Source organism: Harpia harpyja, chromosome 14 (assembly GCF_026419915.1).
Source record: "Harpia harpyja isolate bHarHar1 chromosome 14, bHarHar1 primary haplotype, whole genome shotgun sequence".
In the NCBI taxonomy this organism is placed as follows: Eukaryota; Metazoa; Chordata; class Aves; order Accipitriformes; family Accipitridae; genus Harpia; species Harpia harpyja.
This window is the reverse complement of record NC_068953.1, coordinates 3,333,396-3,349,349: the sequence shown is the minus strand read 5'-3', so window position 1 is coordinate 3,349,349 and position 15,954 is coordinate 3,333,396. Positions and strand designations below refer to the sequence as shown.

At 38.3% G+C, this 15,954-nt stretch overlaps 1 protein-coding gene across 1 annotated transcript in view; it reads left to right on the top strand.

Annotated features, from left to right (window-relative positions):
* The window catches only part of GNA13 (G protein subunit alpha 13), a 29,896-nt gene extending 14,630 nt beyond the window's left edge, over positions 1-15,266 (top strand). The window contains exons 3-4 of the mRNA XM_052807626.1: positions 5,488-5,538; positions 10,227-15,266. Of these exons, the coding sequence (XP_052663586.1) occupies positions 5,488-5,538; positions 10,227-10,799 (624 nt within the window). The 3' untranslated portion in view covers positions 10,800-15,266. The remainder of the gene's footprint in view (positions 1-5,487; positions 5,539-10,226) is intronic.
* Positions 15,267-15,954: the final 688 nt, after the last annotated feature.

Here is a 15,954-nt window from a genome sequence, read left to right as displayed (position 1 = left end):
CTAAAACATTTCTCCATTAATTATCTCTGTGCTTACTACTGAAATTTCAGAAGATGTCTGGTGAAACTTGAGTAGCAGCAGTATTGATTTGCAGTCAGTCTTCTGAATCAGCTTGGGGTGGGGTGTCAATAAAGGTTAGAGATTATTTTCTCTGGATTCTTTGCCAAAATCCTCAGATATGGATTTATCTGGATTAAGGCTCTAACAAAAAAACTATATAATGAAGTGCATGCTATAAGGCTTACTAGGGTGTTGTAAGATGCAGAATTTTAAGGCTCTGGTTATTAAGGCTCCATCATCTTTCTTCCTTCAAGCTGCTTTTCCCATGCTATGGATGGTTTTGTTTGCGTTGTTTAGGCATGTAGATGCCAGCCTAAGAACGTTGTTGTTACCTGTTCTTATTCTAAACTAGGCTTTTAAAAAAAGCTTTTTTGTTGTTTTTGTTTGTGGTTTTGTAGGTTTTCTATTAAATAAAATAGGAAATCTTTGTTTCTTTTTCCCCTGAAATTCAAGTAAGGTCAGGAAGGGAAAATGTTTGGTGGTTCCTATAATTCTAACCTAGAGTTACTAAGTTCTATCTCATATTTTCTTTAAACATCTGATTTATTCTTTCAGATACTTAATAAGTCTTGTCAGTTCAGTATGTTCCACTGAACTTGCAGCCAAATATAGATGGTTTGATGAATTTCTTTCTTTAAACCTTGTGTTGACTAAATCTTTATTTGATGCTTTCTCTCTCTTTTATTTTTTTAAGTGATTGCTATTGGAAAAAATGTAGTGTCTGTGTTCCCCTGGAACAGCTAAAAAGCCATTTGGCTATGCTAAGGTTTCAACAAATCATATTTAGATTGCTGACATTGTTTTCATGGAAACCAAATAAATTGATGCCACTTCCTGGGTTTAAAAGATGTGTTCATCTGTTGTGTATTTCATGTAGTCTTTTTTTTTTTTTTTTCCCCCTTTCCTCCCCAAAAATATTTTTGTGGTTACTTTGCTTTAGGCACTAACTAGCAACATTTTAGACAGTAATCTTTCTCTGTGCCATGTTTTGTTTATAAAAGATAACTGATCTGGTTTACTTCAGAAGGCCACACGAGCAGCTACAATACACTATTGTCTTACAGGTAAATGACCAATATGTGCTGTAATCCTGTCTTTGCAGAAAGAGTGCATTACATAAAACTTGAGATATTTCATTGTCCAGGCATGAGCAAGACTAGTTAAAATAAATGCAGTGTTGTAAGGGAAGCTGTTGTTGTAACATCAAGTACCTTGATAAGAATATGATTTAATTGTGTTTTCTTGTAAATCACTTGTATGTTCACGATGAAATGACTTGGTTTCGCTTTTTTCAGTAAGGATCACAAGACTCCAGGAGGCACACAAGCTGTTTTGAATCAAACCTGTCTGAAAATGGAGTACTTGACAGTTAGGAATAAAGTTATTTAACAGTCAACTTCCTGTGGTTTACATGCATTTCTGAATCAGGAGGAGGCTGAAGGCCTGCAGCTGAGATGTGTATACTCCATCTGAATAAAAAAGGGCATCTTCTACATGGAATCAAAGTGATTGCTTAAATCTGATATTCTGATATGATTTATTTTAATACCGTCTTAAAAGAGCAAAAGCGCAGTCACCTAACACTGGAAGATCTTTGAAGCTAATGTGTAGGCCATTCATTCTGTTGTACTAATGTGCGTTCAAGAAGTTTGCTTTATTGCAGTATGTCAACACACGTATGAGAAATGCGCTCAAGCCTGCGTTTGACTTTGTCACTTCTATTGGCATCTTTGGGCCTGTGGTTTAAGTTAAGCAGAAGGAAGCGAGCAGTGGATCAGTAAGGCTCAATGGTATGGTTCCTGCAGGGTAACAGATCATTGGTGACCTTCAACCACACTTCAGAAGTTTGCAGTTCAGAACTGCTCAACTGTAAAAATTACTTTAAAGGGTTCACCTGCATTTAAAAAAAATGCAAGAGTTCACCTGTGACTAATTTAAGACCTTCACATCATTATATTTTTTTAACTAGACCTTTAATTTAAATTTCCATTGTATGTGCTTACAGAACATGGGTGTGAAGACAAAGGGGAGTGTAATGGAGAATGATTGAGTTTTTTAGTGGGGGCAGATCCTGCAGTTTCTCAGTCTGCTATTGATTTTGTCCTTGACATGGCTCCTTTGTGGCGTGACGGCAAGCAGATTGACTGCTGTAACAGCCATGTGGCAGGGGCTGGACGTGGTGAGCCACACTGGAGTTACTGGGGCAGAGTGGGGAAACCCAGTTTTTTTTTCTAGTCATCTCGGGTAAACCAGAGAGTTTACAGTTTGTCTAAAGGGAAATTTTAGTATGCAACAACTGTCTGTTGAATACAGCCATCTAAATATAGCCACTGTCATAGATTTACAGAGTGAGATCTAGTTGTGTATCTAATATCAAGAAAAAGTAGCCTAACACAGAAGCTGTCTTTGGAGCTGTTGTACAGGGTTGTGAATAGATTGTTTTCTTACTCAGTTTTAACAATTGCAGGCATTAAGGCTTTCCTTAGTTGTTGTGTGGTGGGTTTTTCAGTGGGTTTCTGTTCGTTATTGCATACAATACATAGGCTCACCCCTTTGGAAAAGGATCGGAAGCCTTGCTTGGTTGCTTTGTAATGCTGCCTTTCTGAGGCTTGTTTAAAATGGGTCAAAACTCTTCAGTTCTACAGTAGTGCATTCTGATAACAATCTGTTAGTCATGGTAGTTTGCTGTTCAAGAGTATCTGTAGTTCACAGAGCTTAGCCTGCTAAAATGAAGATGTCCAGGTCAGATTGAAAACTACCACTAGTTGAGGCACTGGCTTGTAGCTGTATGGTATGGAGTAGTGTCTGGAACATGATGGAAGAACAAATGACAAACATGAAGGTGTTATAAGTTCTCGATGCCATGCAAATTGATAAAAGCCAATGACTAAGCAACTTTTATCCTTAAACACAGAGTTGAGTCATGTTGATGGCACTTGCTTGGGGTGTCGTATTAGTTGCGTAAATAGATTTTCATAAGGGAAGAACCCAGTGACTGAGCCAAAGATGTGGAGGAAGGAAACTGGTATGTCACTGCTTTATTAACTGTATTATGCTTGTAACTGATTGTTTTTATAGTTCAATCTCTTGAGTTTTAGAATGGCCACCTTGATATTTGTCTGCCATTGACTTTGATACGTGGCAGCCCAGAAAGCTAAGCAGTCTTCTTGGTGTGCTTTCTGGCAGTTACTTTACTGTTGGATATGTGGCTCTAGAGCGTTGCTGTTGCTGCAGACCGATGTATTTTGCATTCATGTTTTCAGGAAATCCCCTCTTTTGGGAAGCTGCTTCTGGGGGTGTTTTGTGACCTTTACAGGCTGTGGCTTACTTGTCTGCTCCAACTGCTCTATCCATTGCAGTAGCAATAAGCCCTGGGACTTAAAGAAGAGGTAGTAACTCATGCATTCCAGTACTGCAGAGTTAATGCTTCTTTAGGGAGTAGGCATTGCCATAAGTAGTATAAAAAAGAGCTGTCTAAGATTAAAATACATGTATGCGTGCACACACACACACACACACGTGCATACTTAACAGCCTCTGAGGCCCAGGTATTCTAGAATAAATACCTCCACTTAATGAGTCTGAAATCTGGCTGATTTTTACGTAGTCCTGTGGGGGACGGAGGGTTGCCAGCTCCTGCTAGGACCTAAAAAGGAAACTAAGTCTGACATTAAACTTTATTTTGTCTTAATATTCAGCTACAGACAGTGGTCTTAGTACTTGGAAGGCCTGAATTCTGATCCTGTTACTCCTGCTTGTGAAGCTTGATGGATCTGTGCATCCAGGTTTTGTATTTTTATTTTCTGTGAAATAGGAATGCTCTTCCCCATACACTTTTCTTACAGGATTGAGGCGAGAATGGGTTTCTGAAGTGCTGAAAAAGATGTAGGTGTAAAATACTGATGTCATTGCAAGCAGTTGCTGCTGTGTGCCGCCAGGCTTTAAAATGGTTAGTGTTACTGCTGCAGTTTGTCACCCTAGAGAAAATTGGTAATGTTAAGCCAAATGGAAGGTAAAATAAGGTAGTAGAACTGTGCTGGACCCTTTCTCTGCAGGTGTGTCGAGCACAAGGCATGTTTCAACCGGAGTCCCACTCTTGCCTAATTAAAAGTTGATGTTCAAATTGCACACTTAAAGGTGCGGTATCTACTTGTATTACGTAACTTTTTTTAGTACCTGGAAAACTTGAAAAGGTACCTGGTTTATGTGTCTGTCGGAACCCTTTTTGGACTGTTATTTACCCTACCCTACTTTACTGCTGCTTAGATGACACAGTTTAGTATTGAGGTTTGATATTCTTCCTAGATAACTTTGCAGAGTTCAAATTCAAGTGAGGGGGGGTTATTATCAGGGTGTAACTCCTGTCCTAATCCACTTGTCTGCCTTAGATGTAGTCACCTCAGCCTTGGATGCTTCTTGAATTTCTCATCAAGAAAATACAGTCACAATTCTTGCTCTTCCATCCACAGAGTGAAAACACAGATGGTTTCTTTTCTGTATTTACTATAAAGTAAATAAGTTACAGCTTGGTAATCAAGAGCTTTCAAAAGAAAGCAGGTTTCTGCTTCTGTGATGATGCTGAGAATACTAAAAAAGGTACTACTCTCCTTTGCAATAAATTCAATCAGTTCATTACCCGTGCAAGTGAACTCGGGTTATGCAGCATCCTTTTAAGAGTTCTTCCTTAATCCCAACACCCTAACGGAGTTCTGGAGAGTTGACTGTATTTCAAGTTTACAATAAAATCTTTAGTTCTGCATTACTGGAGGGATTAAAAACTGCAGTTACTATTTGCAAGGACAGTGATGGCTTGAATCTGGAAGATAACCTGTATAGTAGATGTGATATCATGGGGTATGGCAGCATGGAGCTAGCTCTGTTTGTTACTCCCAGAGTGAGGAGTTCTTGTCCAACTTGGTCTCTGATAGGAAACTTTAGTAAAATGCTTCATCTGTTGTGGTTTCTCATCCTCCATTCTGCTAGTCATTTGCTGTGCTCAGAGGAAGTACCTGTATGAATGGGATTGTATGGCAATGCAGTTATAAATTAACTCATCTCCAGTGATTACTCCCTGTACCTGAATGCCTGTATGTGCAGATTCTTCAAAAGGTTAGAAGAATTGAATGTATCTTTTCATAATGAAGCTGTGGTTGCTTCGTTGATACTCCCTGTGGATAAGACTGTAGGATTTATTTAGCAATTCTAAACTTGAAAAGAATTTAACTATTATAAATGTGCCTACCTGTGCTTTTAAGCTTAAATATTAACTGGCCTAAAATAAAACATCAGTTTTGTTCTTAGGATAGCTGCTTAAATGCTTAAAACACTTAAATCTAGATTTCAGTAAATTAACTGGACTTAAGAATGTAAACTATTGGGATCAAGTGTGCCACTTATTTAAATAACTGTTTGCTTTTTTTTTTTTAGGGGGAATCTGTAAAGTATTTCTTGGACAACTTGGATAAACTTGGAGAACAAGTAAGTTTTTTCCTTTTTTTTTAAATTTGTTGTTGAGTTTTAAGTAGTCTTTGTGATCTCTGGGTTTTAAACAGATGAAATGTAATTAGTGTCTACTCCAATAACTTTAGTTAACTTTGACTGTCCCATTATCTCAGCAGTTCATCACTGACATGTCAAAAACACAGGGCAATGCAAGGGCCAAGAGACTTTCTGGAAATAGAAATCCTGTAGAAATTGAGCAAAAAACAAGTTACAAATGCTTGTCCAGTCAGAAGACTGTTGAAGTAGCGCTTCAACACTAACTGATATCCAAAAATGACTGCTTTTGTTTTTACATATTCAGTTAGGAAGACTTAAGTTAAATCAGTGCGCAGGTCAGTGGTACCTTTCTGTAGTATGTACTTCAAAATAAATGAACTTGGTACAGAATAAAATCTGTTTTCTCTGGGAAAAAAGCTGAAACTTATGTAGAATACTTTTTGATAGAAATGTTGGTTACTGCTTGAATAATGAAGTTGTATGCCGATGCTCATTAGTTGTGTATTGCAGAAATGGCATGTGGAAAAACTGCCTTTAAAATGGGATGCTAGCTTCAACTCCATGGGGAGGCAATTTCTCCATGGTCATTTCCAGCTGGTGGCTAACAAATGATGAAGGAATCTAAACCACTTCAATTGAATCCTGTTACATCATGCTTAATTTAATTTTTCTTTTTCTCTTTAACAAATAAAAATTTAATTTTAAGCCACACTATTTTTCTCCTTTGAACTGTCATTTTTCTAAGTCGAGCGCTGGTGACCATCTTGCAGAATGCATACGCTTCCCAGATATCTTGCTTGAGAAATCCAGCACTCACTCTCTGAATTTTGGTTTGGTCTTGCATTGTAAGGCAATAGGAGAACTGCACTCACTTTAATGAACTGCTAAATTTTCTGCTAATGGTGGATTTCTCATGGTCTTTGAATCCAATGCCGCTTTAGTTTGGAAGGTGTTTGTGTTTTTCCCCATACATTTGCACTCATTTGGGTAAAGATTTTTGCAGCTTCTTTTCAAAGTTCTTTATTTAGAAACCTTGGTCCATTCTTTGATTAAAGCGTGAAACTTGAAGTCACTAATTTTTTTTACATTTTTATATACACACACACACACTTATTGTAGGTCTGATGTTGCTGTGGGAACGCTGAGCTCTGAATTACAGCTTTTCCAGTTTAAAGTTAGACCAAATGGTGTTGAGATACAGAGGGATGCTTAAAGATCTGCTGTCATAGAAAATGTTAGGTCTTTGTGGAAAAAGTGCTGGCTAAGTTTTGTTACTCAGTGAAAGATTTGATAGGGTCTTCTGGTTTATTCTTATCTATATGCAAGATTTGTCTAATGATTGTTTCCCCAAACTGTATTAATAGGAGTATTTTACTGTTCTTACCTGTTATGTGACACAACTGGGCTGGCCTGCAACTAAATTGCTTATAAACAGACCTGCGATTCATGTGCCTCTTGCTCAAAGGGAGCTCATGTGCCTCTTGCTAAAAGGAGGCTGATGATAATAGTGCATAGGGAAAAGAACTTAATGTTCAGATTTAATCAGATCAGCAAAATAAGAGTAACTGGCTGGCATATACACGTGGGATCAGCTGGATTCCTTGCAACTGTTTGTTGTTATTTCAACTGCCAGTGCAGACTATATGTATTCAAAATATCTGAGAGAGAGACATTGCTTTCCATGTTGTGATTGGATTTTATTCATGCCTTAGATTCTAATTTTAACTAGGCAAACAGTGACGTGATAGCCAAAGTTGCTACCTGGTAACCAGAAGTCCTTTAAAAGAAAACAGACTGTAGTGAATTTGAGGAAGGACAAAATTCAGGAAGAAAGCACATCTTCTGAGTCAATATGTATCCTTGGGAAGAGCTGCACAGAAAATAAACCAAAAAACCAACAAACCTTCCCCCTGCTCCCGGCTCCCTCCCCCAAAATATGGAAGAAGGTGAAAAAGAAAACAGCCAACATGGAAGATTGGGCAAAGCGTAGAAAAGGAGAGTGTGCTTGGGGATGCTTGCAGGAAAAGTACTGATTGACAATGGTGAAACACTGAAAGGACTTTGAAAATAATACCTAGCGCTATCCAAGGAAAATATTCACCTAATGCTGCGGTCTTCAGATACGGAGAATGGGATCAACAGTGAGAAAGGGGCTAGTTCATAACTGTTACAGTGGCAAGCTGCTAGTATTCCAAGGATCTGGGCATGAGGGAGAATACACAATCATCCTTCAAAAAGATAACTAAAATACCGGGAGATTTCTTAGGAGTTGTATTTAGTTTCCTGTAGCCAACTGATGGCTGTATACTAAGCACTTGACTTCCAGTGCACTCATTTGCAGACTGTTGCATCAGGGTAGCCATTATCTGGTATAAAACATGGTTGGTCTTCTGTGCATGTAGAACTTGAAAGCACTTGAAAGGATTTTAATTGTGGTTGCAAGTGTGAGAGGAATTTTAAATAAGTAATACTCAAGAGGGAATTTGTCAGGAATTCTAGGGATGAGCTCCTTGTTCTTGAAAGCTTTACTGAATAAACATTAAAGGCGAACTCCCAGAAGAGTTTGCTTTGTGCTCTTGTTTCAATATTGAAGGCATATATGGCTTTGCCTATTATATTAATTGATTTTATTTATTTACTTACTTTAGCAGACTTTCTGATTTTGTTCTGAGAACTTGAGACTAATTTCGTGAATAACAGAAATTTATACGTTCCTGTTTGAAAGATGGAATAAGTGTTAAACCTGTGACGTTCTCTTGCCTAATTAACAGTCAGATTTGCTCAAAATCCCTTTGCATGTGCCCACTGACATTTGAGACAGTCAGTGCTCTATTCCTCCAATTGTTCTCCTTGTAACAATTTTTGGTAGAAGAGACCCAAGATAAATGTAACAAAATCTTATTACCCTTTAAAGTTGCTTCTTTTAATCAGACAAGGGGGTGGCAGCACATGCCTGTTGCTCAGTTTGGAGAGAACATAGACAACTGCTTTAGCAGTTCAACTCCCCTGCAGATTTAGGTGGTGCAAGTTTTGGATGTGTAATAGTACTGCATCAAAAAGTGCAGGGTGGGGAGCCTGTGCTTCAGAGAGCTGCTTTGTAATTTGTACCATGATAAAAATCGATGCCTTAGTCATGGGCAGCTTGAATAAAGAAACCAGGAACTTCAAACAAAACAGTCTCTTTCTAGCTAGTTTCACTTTTGAGCTTGCATAGTAAAGCAAAGTGATCCTTGAGTTTTTGGAACATTATGCTCACTTCATCATTTTTAAAATTGCTTTCTTAAAGGCTGTGGATCAAACTTGTGCAGCTGCCTTAAACTTGGAATATCAGTATTTGAATTGCTAAGTAGTTGTGTTTTTGTGTCCCCCCTACCCCAGCTTACTAGTTGAATCAGACTTTCTGGACCATAGTCTTGCACATCTTTATAAAAGCTCCAAGTCTGGTAGCTGGCACTGTCAAAGGAAGATTGTACATAATTCACTAAGAGGAGACTAAAATTCCAGTTCTGAAACCTAAGTTGTTCTCTCTGAAGTTGTGAGAAATGCTGGAAGAATGTAAGAGTTTCCATAATAAGTGAACAACAAAGCTTTTAACTTCAGCGTCAGCCAGCTGTCTGTTATAGATGCACTTTTTAAATAGCAGAAAGACTTGGACCATATGCAAAAGTGTAATTCTAAGAATTAAGAAATCCCCAATATGAGTTTTGAATTTCATGCTGTTGAAAGCTGACTAATAAGAATTCCTCTTCCTGGTAGCATTTGCATCCGTTGATGATGACTGTTCATGTAACAGTCAAAAAAAATAGTAAAAATGCCCTTACCCTGCTTATTTAATTCTGGGGCAAAAGGCAGCCTGAAGAGCTTCAGTGTGCAGCTGTCTTGGGTGCCCTCCTAGGCTGTACTACTGGGAAGGCGCTGCTGTCCTCAGCTGCCTGTTTCTTCTCCTGTTCTATTAATTGCACAGAATGTTTTTGGACAAAATAAGGCTGCACAGGTGTGGCACGCAGCTAATAGAAGAGACTTTTTGGACCTATACAGCTGGGTGCAAAACATCCGTGGCACAAATGCAGCAAGTTGCTTAGGTTTTGCTTTTCTGGCATAACTGATTGCCTTAAAAATTACTTAGTGGAGCAGCTCTTTTTTCTAGGAGCAGTTGTGCAGTATGCAGGAGAACATGGGAGGAACTGAGTGCACATAGTTAGAATGGGATACTACCGTGGTTACTGATTTGAGCAACCTGTTTTAGACCCTGTTTGCTGCATTGCAGTGTTGGCAGCCAGCGTGTTTCCCAGCTTTGTGGGAAGAGGGTGAATGAAGCATAAAGTAATCCAGAATGAGGGAAACTGGCATGAGGAATTGATGGTACACCTCTCAGGTTGTTTATGGATCCTTGTCATGTGGCAAATGGAAAGCTTCAGTTCTCTGGGATACATGTTTTGATTTAATATTGCGTGTGTTTCCTGCCTTGGACTCTAGATCTTTCCAAAATGCTTCAGTGTTAGCATATAAATATACATACATGTGTATGTTTATTGAAAACCTTGTGCTATTCCTCTGCAAGCTTTTATCTTGATTGCAAGTCAGCTGTGATCACCATGCCTGTGACTTCTATCCTAATCGGCAAACTCTCCTTTTTTTTTTTTTTTTTTTTTTTTTTTTTTTTTTAGGATTATCTTCCCTCACAGCAAGATATACTGCTGGCACGAAGACCCACAAAAGGGATTCATGAGTACGACTTTGAAATAAAAAATGTTCCTTTCAAAATGGTTGATGTAGGTGGCCAAAGGTCAGAACGGAAACGGTGGTTCGAATGTTTCGACAGTGTCACATCAATACTCTTCCTTGTTTCCTCAAGTGAATTTGACCAAGTGCTTATGGAGGATCGGCAAACAAATCGCCTTACAGAATCCCTGAACATTTTTGAAACAATAGTCAACAACCGGGTTTTCAGCAACGTCTCAATCATTCTCTTCTTAAATAAGACGGACTTGCTTGAGGAAAAAGTACAAAAAGTGAGCATCAAAGACTATTTTCCAGAGTTTGAAGGGAATCCCCACTGCTTAACAGATGTCCAAAAATTCCTGGTGGATTGTTTTCGTACTAAACGCCGGGACCAGCAGCAGAAGCCCCTCTACCACCACTTCACCACTGCTATTAACACAGAAAACATCCGGCTAGTTTTCCGTGATGTTAAGGATACCATCCTTCATGACAACCTCAAGCAGCTTATGTTACAGTGATGTGCAAAAAGACATTTTTATTTGAGTAACTTTTGTGTGTTGTTTTGTTTTTTTTTTTTAACTAGAAGTTTACAGCAGGAGTAGAGAAATCCAGATCCTGTCAGACTTCTTGATATGTGGCTAAAAGCTGCTGCTGAACACATTATTGCCAATTTCTGCAGAAATTCAGGCTTAATCTCTTCCAGTGTAGCTTCAAGTTGACTCGAGTTGTAATTTTATAGCAGACCTATGTCTAAGTTACCTGTAAAGTGATAAATTTGACCTTTTACAAACATGTATATTATCCTAGAACATTCATTCCACCTTCAGAATTCAAAGTCCAAACTTCAGTGAAATTGTTGCAATTGTTAGATTGTGGCAGTAATTTAAGGGGGGAAGAAACTTTTCACATCTAACTTCATTATGAAGACTGTGATACCATAGCTGACTTATGATTTCTCAGGTCTATTGTTGGTTAGAAATCCCATAAATCCCTTGCTGGAATCATCTATTTGAAGCTAGGATTCCTGCGTGTAACATACTTCCTGTTCAAGTATAAATCTTTGCATGGGGTTTGACTAGGAGGTGCTTTAAAAATACTTAGATTGGGAGCTTCAGACATATCTGGCAGGAAGTACTAACGCAGGCAGAAGTCTAGTGACGAGGAATTAGTGAATGGCACAGTACACGGTTTCACTCTATTGCATTGTATGTACGTCTTGGAGCCATGGCAAAGCACAGAGCACTATGATACGGTCCTCTTGAAATTCTGATGTGGGAAGGGGGAGCAAGCTAAACTTGTATTTATCTTCACTAACCAGATGTTACATGTAGGTACCTTACCTGTTCTTGAAGCGCTTTCATATAGCACCAGTTTATTTTTACTTTCTTCGTGACTTCTTACAGTGTGCCTCATCTTAATCAGTAAGCATTTGGTGACGGATAGAAGTACTTGCAAACCTAAGTGCCTCCTTGTGTTCTGTCCTCTTACGGTATTTTCAGTGGCCTTATGTGAGCATATGTGTTCCAGCAGAGGCCTTGTGTAGCTGACACCATGAAGATGAACGTTGTCTTCTGAAAAAAGAACATGTCACAGCAGAACGTGCTTCAGCTGATGAGGTTCTTTCTGAGACTTTCCAATCGGGTCTAGCAATCCTAAGTGTACTTGAGCCAAATATGTTGCACAGCATACTCCAGAGTGCTGCTTGTGACTGAGAGTATTTTACCAAAAGTTCCATTGCAGTTACATTTTTTTTTTTTTTTTTTAGGGGCGGTTGTTACCGTTGCCATGTGATTAAAAAAATAATAAAAAATACTTCTTGCCCAGAAATCCTCATACACCACACAGCATACTACAAAATGAGAGTAAGCTTGTAAGCTTATGTTTTAAAAAGTACTGCCGCTACCAAGTTTCCCCCAGACTGTAGTGTCACATAGGCAGTTCAGCTTGCCACTTTGCCCCATGGAACTGGCCAGTTCCTGTGGATCGTGATGCTGGCCAATACTTTCTTAAATGAATTTTTATTAACATACCGCACACGTGGCAAGCAGTGTGACATAATATTCTCACTGCTTGGAGCAGTGTCCCTGTTAGAACATAGGAAAGCTGCCTGTCTTCTGAACTTAGCCTTTTACTTACTGTGATTGTAAGTTGTATTAACATCTCTGTACCTCATTCTCCTGTCAGTAGAAGGGGAATAGTGTATTTTTATTTAGTTAGGTGCTTTGAAAGACCTCTATTTTTTTATATCATCCAATGAGTAGTCATAGATTAGTCTGCGATTTCTGCGATAAGGCACTATTTTGGGAGGAAAGAATTCTGAAAGAGCTTGGGAGAAGTTACAGTGCATAATCTAAACATAAACATAAAGTCTGGGTGCAACACTGATGTCAGGAGGATTAATATAACCTTTAGATGGGGATGTTTAATGTAGATTTTGCCTCCTTAGTGGACATGGATATGATTACTTCTGGTTTGATGTGTTCAGGTAATATGTGAGCAATTCAAGAAGGATGATGAACTAGAGACCTCAAAAAAGGATAGTGAGGCTATTTAAAAGATGGGACAACATGCCTGTAATGGGAGTCCAGAAGTTTTCCATTTCCTTCTTTGGAGAAGGATGACTGGTTGATTTGGTTGAGCTATAAATGCTACATGAGCAGACAACAAACCTCTTGTCTGGTAGCCACAAAGTCCAGTGTTGTAAAGCAGAAATTGAATAAATCCATGCCCTTGTTAGTCAACAAGAGAAGTAGTAGGTTTGGTTTTTTCCTTTGCTGACAGTTGTCTGAACAAGTTTTTTGGTTTTTTTTGTTTGTTTGTTTGTTTGTTTTTAAAGAGACTTACCTCTGCTCTGATTAAAATAATTAATTTGGAGAGGGTCTGTAGTATGTGTTTTGCAGGGTGTCAGACTAGATGATTGCAGAAGAGACTAAAGACTGGATAGTGGATGATATGAAGATTACTAGGAATTTGTCTAAACAAATTTGTTTATGTAAAATGTTGATGAATTTTGTGTCAAGGGACCTGTTAATTTACTAAAGATCCTCAAAACTGGTGTCAGTCTAAGGATATAGTCAGTATCACTAAGGCGCTGGGCACTTCTGACGTTAGCTAAAGGAGGGAGAATATTCAGCAGGCTTCTCCCCTCCACCAACACAAAAAAACTGTTTTTAATCCTTTCAGATCACTTTCCCTGTGAACACCAGGGCCTGTAAGATAGCAAGGTAGACCCTGCAATGTTGGGTCACTTCTGACAAAGTAGGCCCTGGTAGAAAAGCACTATATGAATCTCAGGCAGAAATGAATTATTTTAAAGAAATGACTGAGTCAAATCACTCATGTTTCCCACTCCCACTTCTTTAGACGGGGTGAGGCAACTAACCTTGATGTAACTGTTTACATGGTTCCTATGTTAACATACTGGCTAAACAAACCGAATCAACGTTTGGCTTTTCCATCTTCAAACTTACTCTTCATCAGCTACCTGAAAAGGAGCACAGCATGTACTGTTGTATTTCTTTTTAGATTTGTTTCTAAATATTATTTCTTCATAGCAGGATATCATTTTGGTACAAGAGCTGAAGGATTGATGTTTTGAACAGACTGATTTTTATCCTGAAGCAAACAAATGAGTCACGGTTGGCTAGTAAGAGTGAAGCTTGTTCATGTAAACCAGTCTGTGGTACAAGGTCAGGACATATTTCTAGTGAAGGTGGGAAAGCAGGTAGAAAATCAAGTTTCCCAAAACTTTCTTAGTTCTCTTTGATGGAGTGAGCTCTGTTAAAAAGATCACTGATCACTGACCGTATGGAGATATACCACTGTCTTGTACAGCCTTCCTGTACTTGAAAGTGAAATTGGTGTTTTAGCGACTGTTCCCTGCTGCAGTGTGTTAAACTGAGTTGATTGATACCTGAAAACTGTGGCTGTTCATCAGGGCTTTAAAAATTTTACTTTTTTAATATATTGTATGTGGGAGCGTAAGCCATCAGTTTGTGTAAAACTTAAGCTTTCTTCTAGAATATCTGCTCTTAAAAAAAAGTCAGGTGGGTTCATTGATCTCAAAGGCTATGTATTGGACTCATTTGCCTAGTAAGTAGCTTTAAATTTTGCCCATCAGAATTATTCTAGCAAATTGCTCAGATCAGGTGGGTGTTTCAAGCTTCATGACACTTGGCTAGTAATAGTATTTATGATCAGTCCCAGATAGCTTAGTCAAACTGCATCTGCTCACCATGTTTGGGAGCAACTCACTGCTGAAAAACTGAGAACTGTGTGTTTTTAACATGTCCATTGCCATTGGAAGACTTCTCTGGTTATTTCTCTTTAAGGACGGTTGCAGAAGGTTCATTTTCCGACAATAACGTTTCCTGTTTCAAAATGATCAGAAGTTTCATGCCATACCAAATTGTTCACAAGTTAACTTTACAGGTCTTGTCTATTTGATGGTACCATTAACGTAGTTTTTTAATTACACAGCATTGCAATACAGTGCCATTTTGCAATTTCTTTGCATTGTACTTGAAAATAAGTTGAATTGCAGACTATTTAAAACTGCTTTCCTGCGCTTTCAGTAGCAGTGAGAGCTTACCTTACGTGAAGCCTTTATGTAAAAATATATTTTGTAACAACCTCATAGATCTTTAACAAAACCAAGATTTGTATTAGCTTTGTATAAATGTTTGTGGCTTACAATTTTATATGTTTAACTTTTTATAAACTTTCCAGGGACTACTTTTTATTGTAAATTTTTTTTTCTCCTTGCTTTAGTTTAAGATTGGCAATAAATTATTTCTAAGGGAGGTCTTAGAAGAAAAAGCATCAATTCCTTTTTATAAAACGGTTAAATTGATTAATAGTTTAAAACCTCTTACACTTGCTTGTACATTGCTCTGTACATACTCTCCAAAAGTGTTGCCTTTCAGCTATTAATATTTGCCTTGTGTACAAAAATTACTGACGACGAATAAACATATACAGCCTCATGTTGGTATTATGAAATTATTTTTTCAAATTAATGATGTGTGGAGGCAGCCAACTGACTTTTTTTGTTGGTTGGCTAAGGCCAGCTGTTTTGCTCCTGCTACATCTTTTGTTTCAAATAAAATATGTAATAGAGTTAGTCTCTGGTCTCAAGCAAGCTCTGTGCTAAAAGGGCTCATCCAGATTCTTGTTCAGCCTGATTGCTTTCTCTCCAGTAGAGAGGCAAAAGGAAATTGCTGACTTGCATTTGACAACCAGTTTGGTACTCAATATTTAAAATATTGATGACACCCGTGTGTGTTATGGCGTAAGTGGCAAGTCTCTGTATAAATTACGTGTCTCAGTATTGCAGAGTTAGATTTTACTCTTTTTTTTAAGCTGTTTTCTGAATAAGCCAGCGTCTGCCTCCTCTAGAAATGGATCACTGGCTGTTTTGTAATCGGCTGCAATATGAAGCAATGTTTTGCAGAAAAACATTAATTTCTCCATGTCAGTTTTTATAGGCCTGAGATGCTTCGTTTTCCACAACAGCCCTTGGATTTGGCTGGCATGCTGTGGACACTAAGTCTCTGAAAATACTCAGACCAAGTCATGCTTGTTTATAGAGTTAGTGCTCAACATTAGCATTTGCCTTGATAATCGGAATACATAAACTGTAAAAATTCTTAGTGTACGTGAATGTTGCTGTGG